Source organism: Salvelinus alpinus, chromosome 11, assembly GCF_045679555.1.
Source record: "Salvelinus alpinus chromosome 11, SLU_Salpinus.1, whole genome shotgun sequence".
In the NCBI taxonomy this organism is placed as follows: Eukaryota; Metazoa; Chordata; class Actinopteri; order Salmoniformes; family Salmonidae; genus Salvelinus; species Salvelinus alpinus.
The window spans coordinates 34,582,904-34,596,154 of record NC_092096.1 but is presented as its reverse complement, the minus strand read 5'-3'; the positions used below and the strand labels follow the sequence as shown (position 1 = coordinate 34,596,154).

Sequence of the window (13,251 nt, the reverse complement as noted above, 5' to 3'; positions counted from 1 at the left end):
TCTTTGGTTTTAATCTCTCTTCTAGGGCAGAGCGTAGTCTAGGAAGCCCAGTTTTTTTTCTGTCTGACATAAGAGGCTCTGAGGACCAGACCCTCAGCTTTCCATCTTTACATAGCCTGGCACGGTGAGGGGGTACTGGGGCAGTTATGAAAGAAACACCCCCCCCCCCCCCCCTAGCCTCATTCAGATCTTATGTAAAACAGACAGGGGTCATAGGTGAGTTAGAGGACTGTCACAATGACTAATCTCTGTGGAGGATTAAATCAGAACAAATTAATTCCGATCGGGTAGTACACAGAAATGAGCTCATTCATAGAAAGGGAATTAAATTGACATGGACTCTACTCTCAGATTTTATGACTAACCTCAAATTAAGCTTAGATACAAAGAAACTAGTGGAGGCTGCTGAGGGAGAACGGCTCATAATGGCTGGAACCGAGTGAATGGAATGGCAACAAACACACGGAAACCATGTATTTGATATCATTCCGCTCCAGCCATTACCACAAACCCGTTCTCCCCAATTAAACTGTCACCAACCTCCTGTGATAGAAATACAAATATGTTTGGGTAAAGTTAAGATTAAGTGTGTGTGTGGGGGGGGGGGGGGGGGGATTTATGAGGGTAAAGTTTTCAGGTCGGGCATGCAGAGGGTGGAAGGAGAGCATGCTTGGCTCTTGCAGGGGGAGTGAGATGGTGTCTGGTTGGAGGAGTGACCGTGCTCTTTGCCTAACCTAAATACCACTGGTATGTGTATTAGGGAAGGGGGGGACACAGTGTGTTTGGGAGGGGGGGTCTCTCCCCTGGCACCCAGACTGGGTCACAGTCTTGTCAAGGGGAGGTATTCCCTAGTATCCCTAGTGTGGGTGATTGGGGTCTGGGTCAGGCTCTGACATGGCCTGGTTCAGGAGAGAAACAGAGGGGTGAAGAAGTAGGCTAGGCTATGAAGAGTTGTGTGTGTGTGGAGAGGTTGACGGGCCCACATACAAACACATGCACTCTTTTTGTATCTCCCCCACTCTGAAATATACACCTTGCACTTCGAACAAGAAGAACTTAGAAATAATCAGATCCAAATGGCACAATGCCATTATTCTCTCTATTCACTGGACAAATCCTTTCACTGGTATCTTAAGTTTATTGATGATACAAACTCAAATGGTCCTACATGACTGCAGGCTGTAGCCATGCTCAGGGCAAGTCTAAGTGCCACTATGGCAGTCACATAGCCTATAATCTGTTACCCAGAAGTAAAATTATTGCTGAAGTTTGTCACTTCCTGTTTTATTGCATAAAATAAATATTAATCTGCACCAGAAAGTGTCCGTATAGGACATTGGCATGACACTACATAATATTTGGAGACCGCAAATGCTGTAAAAACCTCTCTTTGGGTCATATTTGTTCCTGTCTGAAGGTTTACTGGGGTGCAAATCTGCACGTGCACCGCCGGGATACTCCCATTTGCCATAATAGTGGATTACCGTCATCAGCCACAAGGGAGCGCAGCATCACCCTCCCCGAGAGCGCGCGCCCCGGTGGATGTCGTCGATATCAAGTTGTTTCCTGCTGGGACAGTTTAAATAAAGGAACTGGGACACAGCGGGGTAGATTAATACACCGGCACAGGCTGAACGGCATTAGAATAGAACACAGCAGCTCTTAACGACTGCTTAGCTCGCCAATATATTTGATTACAGACTACTTGTCTGGTAGAGAGAACGACAACCGATCCAAAACATTTTGAATTGTATCCTACTGTTTTTATTTAATTCGTGCTGATCTGAAAGCACGTAACGGTGGTATTTTGGGGGGACCGATATTATTGGGAAACCTAGGTTTCTTTCGTGTTTTATTTCACTACCCTCTAGGAATGCTTACTCAGAACAGGATACAAAAGATCTGGATTCCTTCAAAGGATGACAAACCGGCAGTCCCCCGGCGATGTAAGTAGTAGCCTAACCCGCGGCTGGTATCAGCACCCATCTGATTCATTCAGGTTTCATTTAGAAAAAGTCCATAGGATAAATGTATTACATGCCATTATCTTTGATAATTATGCTATTGATTTATTCACAATAATCAGATAAATAATCATCTCATTGAGCCTACAATAATATCTACAATGTAGCAGCTGGTTGGAATATTAGGCTACATTAGCGGTCCAGGTTGGGGAGACCCCAGACAGGTCACCAGAAAACAGGGAACGTTGTTGCAAAATGTAGTGTATTGAACTTTAAGTTCGAGGGTGCATAGAATGTGTTGAAATAAGAAAATACATGTGATTGCATGTTTTGATGTTTTACTCGCATGGCTTTATTTTCAATTGGCGTGGCATACAGTAGGTAGCCTACTTTTTGAAACCATTCAACAGAATAATTTTAAAACAGCTTAGTTTTCAAATGAACCTACCGACTTTTAAAAAGTACACTATGTGTGTAATTACTATAATTATGCTAAAAGCATATACCCTATTAGCCCAGCCTATCCAAACTGGCCATTGGCACGCAGCCAGGTCAGGATTCACAAGTAGCTATAGAGGGTTATGGTTGATAGTGCTCACTATAGCAACCAAGTCTCCATCTGGTCCCTAGTTTCCACGAGTTACCACAGCCACAAAGTAAAAAAAGTATAACTTTTTGATCTTAATTTAAGGTTAGGGCTAGGCATAAGGTTAGCAGTGTGGTTAGTTTAAGGGTTATGTTCAAAATTACATTTTAATAAGATAAATTGTAGAAATAGCCGGCTTGTATGTCTTTGTGGCTGTGGTCCCGGGGGCTCCCCGCTCTGCTCGTGACAGCCAGGAACCATTGTGTGGGTGGGAGAGACGGGGGGATTTCACATGCAGACGCATCGGGATTGGACGAACTATCGTGCGTGTCTGCATGGTGCGAGCTGGATAATGGCTGAGAATTGCAGAAATAGGCGGGGTTTATGAATTTGTGGCTGTGGTAACTAGTGACGATAGTTTGTAAAGAGCCGACTGATAAATATCAATGGCCTGAATAGCCACTGCTTAATTCACTGACGTCAGTTTGTTTGTGCTGTTGTGTGTCATACAGAGGTGAATGAGTTTATGCCGCGTTCATAACAACAGTGAATTTGCAACTCAGAAATCTCCGACTTCGGAAAAAAACGAGCTCAGACTTGGAAAATCGTTTTGAACGGTCATCCAACTCGGAATGCAAATCGGAAACTGGAACATGTCTGGGTCGCTCCTCTTTTCATTTCGCTGCAGCTAGCGACTTTAACGAGCTGCAACAAACACTCAAACTGGACAGTTTTATCTCAATCTCTTCATTCAAAGACTCAATCATGGACACTCTTACTGACAGTCTCTACCTTCTTGCCCTTTGTGCTGTTGTCTGTGCCCAATAATGTTTGTACCATGTGTTGCTGCCATGCTATGTTGTTGTCTTTGGTCTCATTATGTAGTGTTGTCTCTCTTGTCGTGATGTGTGGTTTGTCTTCTATTTATATTTAATTTATTTTTATATTTAATCCCAGCCCCCGTCCCTGCAGGAGCCTTTTGCCATTTGGTAGGCCATCATTGTAAATAAGAATGTGTTCTTAACTGACTTGCCTAGTTAAATAAAGGTTAAAAAAATACAAATTATTTCTAGAACTCCAACTTTCTGACCTGAAGATCACTGACATTATGATTTGACCTAGTTTTCCCCCTCAAGTTCCCAGTCGTCTTGAAAGCACCAATAGCTGGTGATGTCTGTATCACATGGAGATTCAGGCAATGAAAACTAATACCCATAAACATTTTCATGCCTTAAAGACGGACTTGCATTGACTAATGCACAGTGGTTCTGACATTGGAACCATCTCTCTAGTAGGAGGTTTATCAGCCGACTGTTCAGTCAGGTTGGGGGAGTGGAGACAGCTTCAGCAGTGTCTGCAGGTAGACAGACGCACCATCTTGACCACTGGGGAAGGGTCTAGCTGGGGGAAGCAGAGCAGACAAGACTGGTGGGAGGGAATTACTATTAGTGTCTATCCATGACCATGACCATCACTGTGCTGCAAGGACCAGCCACACAGCCAGAGCCTTAGTCTCCCAAAGTCTATAAGAGGATGTACAGCTCTCTGACACTGAATGAGGGAGGGAGTGAGATAGATGGAGAATGATAGAGGGAAGGAAAGGAGGGAGTGATGACCTAATAACTTTATAGCTGTTTTACCATCGAGGAGGTACTGTGTCCTGGAAAGTGGATTAGAGCTGGTAGGAGCGTGTGAATGAGAGGCATTCGTCACTGAATGAAGATGCAGTATTATTGTGTGTAAATTAAGAGTACACGATTAATCAGGTTGATTGTGTGTATGGCTATTGAACAATATTGTAATCTCTCTATCTCTAGTGACGGGGGCCCCACACCTGGCCAACCCCCCAACAGTGATTGTGATGGTGGGTCTGCCAGCCAGGGGGAAGACCTACATGTCCAAGAAACTCACCCGATACCTCAATTGGATCGGCATGCCCACCAAAGGTACACAGCACACACACACAGTGCACACAGTACACACACTCAGCACATGACGAGACACATTAACAGGTGTAGCTAACAAATTAGTAACTTTTGTTATTGGTCATAGTAATGTGCCTCACACTGCACTAGAAATGTTTATTTGATCTTATTGTTGTATTTATTCACTAAGAGGAACGTTGGGGTTAAAAGGGCGGAGATTGGATTATTGTTCTTGAATCGGAATTCCTGCCATCTCATCTAGTTCCTTTCCTCTGTTTTAGTTTGCAGATTTACCACAAACTGGGCTTGGGATCACTTTCTCCCTCCAGAACATTCTATTTACCATTGTTAGTTTGTTCTTTGCCTCCAGTCTTTAACGTGGGAGAGTATCGCAGAGAAGCAGTCAAGAACTACAGCTCGTATGACTTCTTCAAGGCTGACAACGAGAGTGCTGTGAAAATCAGACAGTGAGTCCACCCCTACTCCCCATCCTACTCTGTATTTTACCATGACAAATTCTGAGCATCATGTGACGTCATTGATCATCAGAGTGTACTTGAAACAAGGCTAACAGAGATGATTTATTTTCTTGCTTAGACAATGTGCCTTAGCAGCTCTGAGAGACGTTGAGTCTTACCTGACAGAGGAGGGAGGCCAGGTTGCAGTCTTCGATGCCACCAACACTACTCGTGAGAGACGAGACATGATCCTGGACTTTGGCAGTGAGAACGGCTTCAAGGTCAGTGGTGTTTCTATGGTTACGAGCGGCTTGATGCAATCTCAAACAGATACGTGATCGAATGACTCATCATGTCTTTCAATGTAAAGATGATAAAAATGACTCTAAATGACTCTAAATGTGTGTGTGCAGATCTTCTTCATTGAGTCGGTGTGTGATGATCCCAGCGTCATCGCCACAAATATCATGGTGAGTGAGAAATCTGAACAGAACATCTGAAGAAACATGTTATTGGTTGGCTCATGTTCCTGCAAGGTTCCTCTAATGTTGCAGCCTGACCTTAGCTACTGACGTTGTAATATCTATAATGTTATTCTTAATGAGTGTCTTACGCTGTCACCTGACCTTTTACTTCCTCCCATGACAGGAAGTGAAGGTGTCCTGCCCAGACTACCAGGACTGCAACAAGACAGACGCCATGGAGGACTTCCATAAGAGGATAGAGTGTTACAGGGTTCACTACGAACCCCTGGACCCAGACCAGTACGACAGGTAGCCTAAACCTCATATAGCTTATTCACTGTTCATACCTGTTGACCCTAGCTACTGTTTATGTGTGATCTGAGACTGGCTTAAACCTGATTTAGAATCAGTTTGGCCTTTTAAATAATAATAAATAAGATTATATGGAACTCTGAGACATTTAGTGAATTCAGGCCCTAGACTAAACTTGTTCTAACCCCCTACGTAGGAGCCTGTCCTTCATCAAGGTGGTAGATGTAGGCAGACGGTTCCTGGTGAACCGGATCCAGGACCACGTCCAGAGTAAGATCGTCTACTACCTGATGAACATCCACGTCCAGCCCAGAGCCATCTACCTGTGTCGCCATGGAGAGAGCACGCACAACCTACAGGGACGCCTGGGGGGAGACTCAGGGCTGTCGCCAAGGGGGAGAAAGGTACGAGAGTAGAAACACACTCGTAGACAGACACACGCACACTAAGTTGACACATGAATACACACACACACACACACACTTTCTGGTCTCTTACTCTTTCCCCTTTCTCTCTGTGTAGTTTTCTGGGGCGTTGTCGACGTTCGTTAAAGAGCAGAACTTGACGGATCTGAAGGTGTGGACCAATCAGATGTGTTGCAGCATCCAGACTGCTGAGAGCCTGGGAGTGCCCTACGAACAGTGGAAGGCCCTCAACGAGATAGACGCTGTGAGTCACACACACTAGAATAGACCACTCACTGGACTGTGTGTGTGGTGCTTCATTTAAACAGCTCTAATGTGAGGTGTGTGCTGTGTGCACAGGGGGTGTGTGAGGAGATGACGTACGATGAGGTGAAGGAGAAGTACCCTGAGGAGTTTGCTCTGAGAGACCAGGACAAATATTACTACCGCTACCCCACAGGAGAGGTTAGCACAGTACAATATACTACTAGAATCAACCTGCTACTGCCAACTACTGTACAGTTACACATGGACATAGTTCTAGTGTGTCAAATTCTGTGAATCGATGTGTCTGTGAAAATATCAAGTTAACCCTTCTCTCTTCTTTCTCTCTGTCTTATCCCTCCCTCCCTCCCTCCAGTCCTATCAGGACCTGGTCCAGCGGGTGGAGCCAGTGATCATGGAGCTGGAGAGACAGGAGAACGTTCTGGTTATCTGTCACCAGGCTGTGATGCGCTGTCTGCTGGCTTACTTCCTGGATAAGAGTGCAGAAGAGATGCCCTACCTGAAGTGTCCCCTCCACACGGTGCTGAAGCTCACCCCCATTGCCTACGGTGAGAACTTGTGTACACCTTTCACATTACCGAGCCAAGCCAATGTGACCAGAAAATATCAGAGACAGAATAGAACAGTTCAGATTGGCTCTATAGTGTGAATTGGGCATTAGGGTCAATTGTATGTTCTCTAGCTTGTCTAGGGCAGGAGAAATAAGGTGACGTCTAAATATCTGTTCTGACTGTGGTGTGTGTTTGTTTTTACTCTGTGTGCAGGCTGCAAGGTAGAGTCCATCTCGCTCAACGTGGAAGCGGTGAACACCCACAGAGAGAGACCAGAGGAGATGAAGAAGTATCCTGGGACTCTGATCAGGAGGAACAGTGTGACCCCCCTGACCAGCCCCGAGCCCAACATCAAGAAACCCCGCATCGACGGCCTGGACGAACCCCTCCAGGAGCTGCCCATGTCCCTCTGCACTCCTTCCCACCTCACCTTGGCCGGACAGGTGAGTCTCTCTCTCTCTCTGTCTCTGTCTCTGTCTCTGTCTCTGTCTCTGTCTCTGTCTCTGTCTCTCTCTCTCTCTCTCTCTCTCTCTCTCTCTCTTTCTCTCTCTCTCTCTCTCTCTCTCTCTCTCTCTCTCTCTCTCTCTCTCTCTCTCTCTCTCTTTCTCTCTTTCTCTCTTTCTCTCTCTCTCTCTCTCTCTCTCTCTCTCTCTCTCTCTCTCTCATCTTTGACTCCTCAAATCTACTGAAGGACATCTCTCTCTCTCACTCTCTCTCTGTCCTGCTCTAAGCAATTTTCCATTCTACACTGTTGTCTCTTCGCTCTCTTAACATTCTTTTCTTCTTTTCTTTCTTTTCATTCTTTCTTCCTTCTCTTCTTCACCGTGCAGCACTGGCTGGGCAAAGTCTGTCTGTAAGTACCTCTCCTACAGGAATACGTGCCAAGTGCCTTCTTCCTTCCCACTCACTATGGCCTCACGTGCTGTGTACCATTCCAGCCTCGCATTCCTTCTAACTGATGTCAGAGCATTCCTCGAGCTTTGCTGTCTGCATGTTACCACGGCAACCCCTACACACTGTTCTGTCACTCACGTCTTTCGAACGTCTATATTTTAAATGTATTTTCTGTTCTGTTTAAAGACCTCCGCCCATCTGCACCATCCTTCACTGTCTGAAACTCGTCTCTCTTTTAGTGTTTCAAAGGTAAAGTGAGAAAGCAGCTAGATTTAGCTCGCAGCTTATTCTGTAGTAGTAGTGTTGTTGTGTCTCAGACTCTGCAGGTACATATAGACAGGTGATAATTATTCAGGGTTTGGAAAGATCCTGTCAACTTAAGTCACAGTCAGAAGGGGCACTTATACACTGAGTGTGCAAAACATTAAGAACACCTTCCTAATATTGAGTTGCACCCACTTTTTCCCTCAGAACAGCCTCAATTAGTCGGGCATGGACTCTACAAGGTCTCGAAAGCGTTCCACAGGGATGCTGGCACATGTTGACTCCAATGCTTCCCACAGTTGTGTCAAGTTGACTGGATGTCCTTTGGGTGAAGGACCATTCTTGATTCACATGGGAAACTGTTGAGCGTGAAAAACCCAGCAGCGTTGCAGTTCTTGACACAAACCGGTGCGCCTGGCACCTACTACCATACCCCATTCAAAGGCACTTCAATCTTGTGTCTTGCCCATTCACCCTCTAAATGGCTCACATACACAATCCATGTCTCAATTGTCTCAAGGCTAAAAATCCTTATTTAACCCGTCTCCTCCCCTTCATCTACACCGCCGGAAGTGGATTTAACAGGTGACATCAGTAAGGAATCATAGCTTTCACCTGGATTCACCTGGTCAGTCTGTCATGGAAAGAGCAGGTGTTAGTGGTTTGTCCACTCAGTGTACAGTAACACCCATAGACAAGTAAAGACACACACTCTTACACACCTATTGTAGCTCTATAGTTAGTTGTTGAGGTGTAGTTAGACGTGGGATAGGGAGATTGGATCATCGTTTTTGAGCCCACACATGGTTTAAATTTAACATGGAATATATATAGCCTGGAGTCACTTAGCCTATAGGACAGGATCTTTCCCTCGCTTTATGTTTTATGTGTCTTGTCTCACAGACGACTCTTAGTTTGTTTGTTATATTGTGATGGTTTCCCCAAGTCTTCTTAACCATTTTAGGCTTTTTGTTTCCCTCAGAACATGAAGAGAATGTCCAACGATCGCCATGAGATCCTGCAGCTCTGCCAATGAGATCGCGCTGCCCCGTCACCTGATCCAAGACCCCAGGAAGTGAAAGCCGGCAAAGAAAATTCAACAATGTCACCAAAATGGACATTGTTGTGTCCCCCCCCATCTTCCTCTTTCTGGAGATCCCAGGGCACTTCTTTTCTCACACAGACATGTTAGTGAGTGTCTGGTCTGTGTTATCTGCCAGTGCTTGTAGTACAAACACTTTGCCTCTGGGAAAGAGCGAGATTACACTGTACATTAGGGGTCTTCACAGGTCCACCCGAAATACCCGAGCGGGCCCGGGTCCAAAATTCTAAGTTTTCCATCCGGTCTGAACCGGGTCTTGGGTCTATGTAACTACAGCCGACAGACCCGACTGGACCCGGCCATGGCTCTGCATAGCCTATAGCATATTTATTTACCAGTAAAACATAATGTATGCTACTGTACAATACTGTACAAAATGTCTCAACCACTCTGCTTTCTCTGGTTCCTCCGAAGTGAATCTGTAGTGACCGCTCACCCTGGAATTATGGTTTAATTAGTGTAATAGCTCTGTGATTCTAAGGAACTATTATATCTGGTTTGAGTGACTACTTGGCACTTGGCAACGCATCCTTCAGAGAGCTGGAACCAGGCCAAAAATTTGAAATCTCCCTTTCTTGACACCCTCCTGAGATCTGAGTGATGAGTCATGTATCCATGGTTATATCACTCTTTTTAAAAACAGATGGAATCATTTAGTTTACGATGTAAACATGTTCCTATAGGAATGCCTCTGAAATAATGACTACCCAAATTGTGTTTGTCACTTTGGTTGATGTTGAGCACTTATTCACTTTTTTGGTTCTGATTTCATTTCTAAAGATTTGAGTATCAGACTGTTACTGAACAACCGGTGTACTCATGCTATGAAATGAATGATTTTTTTGCACAGCAAAGTTGATATTCCTATTGAGTGGTGTGTATGACTGTGTCCATAGACACAATTTTCTCTTTCTGTCTTTCTCTCCAAAAGGAGATTTGGACCTAGAGTGCCTAGTGCTTGTCTTGCAAGCCCAATGCTGCTTCTGTACCCATATAGCTGGCCATAGAAATTCAGACATATGCTACCTTCAGAGAACATGCAGTATAACGTGATTCACTTTTCTTTGTAAGCCAGCTGCTAACATGTGTGAGCACTTATATCTTTGTTTTGAAAATACGTTCTGTAAATAGACATGTAAATATATAAGACTTGAAGGAATGCTCAGCGTTTGGAATGTTCAAGTCTAGAACTGAGTGGAAAGGTATTTTGGAGAGGCTCTTTTGTACTGCTCTCTGATTGGCTGATTCATACTTAATTGTAAGTTTAATTGTAAGTCGTGTACTACGCTGCCCTACAAAGGTAAAACGCCGTAACTACGCCAACAGTGAAACTGAGAAAAATGGCTTTGAAGTTGTTTTGTTAGCCGGCCAAATATGTTCTGCATATCATATTGGCAGTACTACTTTTGTTCATTTGTTTGCTTCTGATACTTGAATTTTGTTTTTTTGTAAGACATTTTTTCTCAAACTATTTATTTCTATGTAGATTTAGATGATCGTTTGGAGCGGATGGCACCTGGTCTTGCCTGAGTACTGTGTATAACTTGTGTATGACAAGCAAAGCGTCTGAGAGATCAACATGTGTACATTCTGCATTTGCTGGGCCAATAAATCTCCAGGAAAATAAGCCATCTTGTGGATGTCATATCTTCATTATTTATGTGTGTTGGGAACACTATCTGAACACCCTAACAATGTGTTTCCCCTTGGAAAAGTATGCTAGAACCTTTAAAGCAACTAAATTGTCACCAAAACACTTGCGATTCTAAAAGGTACTATAGGACAATATAGAAGTGTATTGAGAGTGCTGAGGCCTGTAGAAACACTACTTGACAGGCAAACACCCAATCAATGTGCTTCACTTTGGAGAGGGAGACCAGAAACCTTTTTTTTTTAACTGGAAGCTGGAGGTTTTTGTACCATGCCACATTTAAACATATCTGTTCAAATAGTGTCACCACAGAGCCGGAGTCAGCTCAACACTAGCTGTCAACATCTATACTGACCTATAGGCAACTGCCAAAATAAAGGAAACACCAGCATAAAGTTTCTTAATAGGGCGTTGGGCCACCATGAGCCAGAACAGCTTTAATGCGCCTTGGCAGAGATAGAAGTTTCTGGAAACTTTATTAGAGGGATGCAACCACATTTTTCCATGAGAAATTCCATCATTTAGTGTTTTGATGACTTTGGTGGAAAACGATCTCCCGGCTTAAGTGTTCAATTGGGTTGAGATCTGTTGACTGAGATCTCTTATTGTGGCCAAAATAATGGGGAACTGGGCATTTTTATACATCACCCTAAGCATGATGGGATGTTAATTGCTTAATTAATGCGATCCACAGCTGCTTTCAATATACTTTGTATTCCTCATTTACTCAAGTGTTGGCAGTTACCTGCTGTAGCTTGATGTGTCTGGTGCTGAGAATGAATGAAACCATTCTCTGTTAAAAATACTCTCCCAGACAGTCCATGGAGTAAAACATGTTGGAGTAGCTGTTTTACAGGTCAGTAGAACACGCACTCAAGAACAGTGATGCGTGTTTCTTAATATTAGTCCTGGGGACCTAAAGGGGGGTGAATCTTTGTTTTTGCCCTAGCGCTACACAGCTGATTCAAATGATCAACTCATCATCAAGCTTTGATGATTTGAATCAGGTGTTTGGTGCTAAGGCAAAAACAAAAACACACCCCTTTGGGTCCCCAGGGCCAGGATGAACAAACACTGGTGTAATGTAATTGGACACAAAACAGTTAATTAAATCTGTGTTGAGCTGAGGTAGGTCTAGCTCTCGCCGAACTCCTCTTTTTATTTACCCCTATTCCTGTCTCCTCTCATTTGGCTGTCAGATTTCAGTCAGACGGACATCAAAGGAGAAGTCAATGATGCAACAAAGGCTCTGAAACAGTGCTCCGGAATGAAGGTTAATGTGTGTAATAACAGGGGCATTATTTGTCCATTATTAATCCTCCTAGAATAGCAGGGTCCAAGCCTTCTCTGTCCGTTTCTCTATTGTCTAGACACACAGAGCTGCATGGCAGTAAAGAGTATACTACATTCAGGGAATCCCTGTGCTGTACTGTGCTGGACAGGATTAGCCTAGCATTCTGTCCTCTGGCCCTCAGCAATACAGCATTCTATAAACCACTGGCTCTCAACCTATACCCAGCTCTACCATGTATCGCCCTATTGGAAAGAAAGATAGTGATAGCATATCTGAGACAAGCAATCTTCTCTATCTATTCTATGGCTGCATACCGTATGGCATCCTATTCCCTATAGCCTGTTACTTTTGACCAAGGCCCGTAAGGCTCAAAATAAGTGTACTATGTAGGGAATAGAGTGCCATTTGCGACACAACCTATTTCTATGTGGTGGTGCACTAGCCTTTGACCTGGTGAGATACAGTAGAGTGTCCATAAAACAGCTGAGGCTATCAGGCCCATGTCATGTGCTGTTGATATGGCAGAGGCCAGAGGGTTGATGTGTAAACCAAGGGCAGGTCAGCAGCACTCTAGCTCAGATGGCAATACAGTACTATTTACAGTGGCCACATGACTGCAGTTACATGTAACTCAATCACTCATGATTGCAAGGTCGAGGGGGTTTTGTCTTGCAAATAGTCAGACGATGTTGTCTGGGCAGAGTTAAAGATGTTGCTCTTGATAGTTGTTGCTTTGTTGTGGTTGTATAATTCATTCAGATGGGGTTTGTGCAGGGAGCGTGGGGTAACTGTGGCGTGCATGCTGCGGTGATTCAACTCCAGCCAAACTTACACGTCTGCTACTTGCCAACCCTGGCAGGCGCTGCTGTCTGATTCACGGCCCGGTGTGGTTGGCCTGTGCTGCGTTGGCTGGGGTTTAGGTCTACAGCAGCCAGAGTGTATGTGACTACTCTCATGTACACTTGTCTCGACCCAGTCACATGACCTCAAGCAAACTTCAGGAAAGTTAATTTGCATTGGATTTTGCATACCCAGCTCAGGTTGAACTAATGTTTGATAGACTCAGTCTCTATACGTGACAGATACCTGCATAGACG

At 44.4% G+C, this 13,251-nt stretch overlaps 1 protein-coding gene across 3 annotated transcripts; it reads left to right on the top strand.

Annotated features, from left to right (window-relative positions):
• Window positions 1–1,604: 1,604 nt before the first annotated feature.
• LOC139534037 (6-phosphofructo-2-kinase/fructose-2,6-bisphosphatase 3-like) lies at window positions 1,605–10,836 on the top strand. 3 transcript variants are annotated; one of them, XM_071332687.1, is made up of 13 exons: window positions 1,605–1,946; window positions 4,368–4,496; window positions 4,846–4,942; window positions 5,073–5,214; window positions 5,347–5,403; window positions 5,582–5,706; window positions 5,906–6,113; window positions 6,232–6,378; window positions 6,474–6,578; window positions 6,754–6,946; window positions 7,163–7,392; window positions 8,030–8,092; window positions 9,090–10,836. In XM_071332687.1, exons 1-13 carry the CDS (start codon window positions 1,874–1,876, stop codon window positions 9,141–9,143), a joined length of 1,623 nt encoding a protein of 540 aa, XP_071188788.1. In that variant the 5' UTR covers window positions 1,605–1,873; the 3' UTR covers window positions 9,144–10,836. The 3 variants fall into 3 exon arrangements, with proteins under 3 accessions (XP_071188788.1, XP_071188787.1, XP_071188786.1); XM_071332686.1 differs by lacking the exon at window positions 8,030–8,092 and adding an exon at window positions 7,780–7,802; XM_071332685.1 differs by lacking the exon at window positions 8,030–8,092.
• Window positions 10,837–13,251: the final 2,415 nt, after the last annotated feature.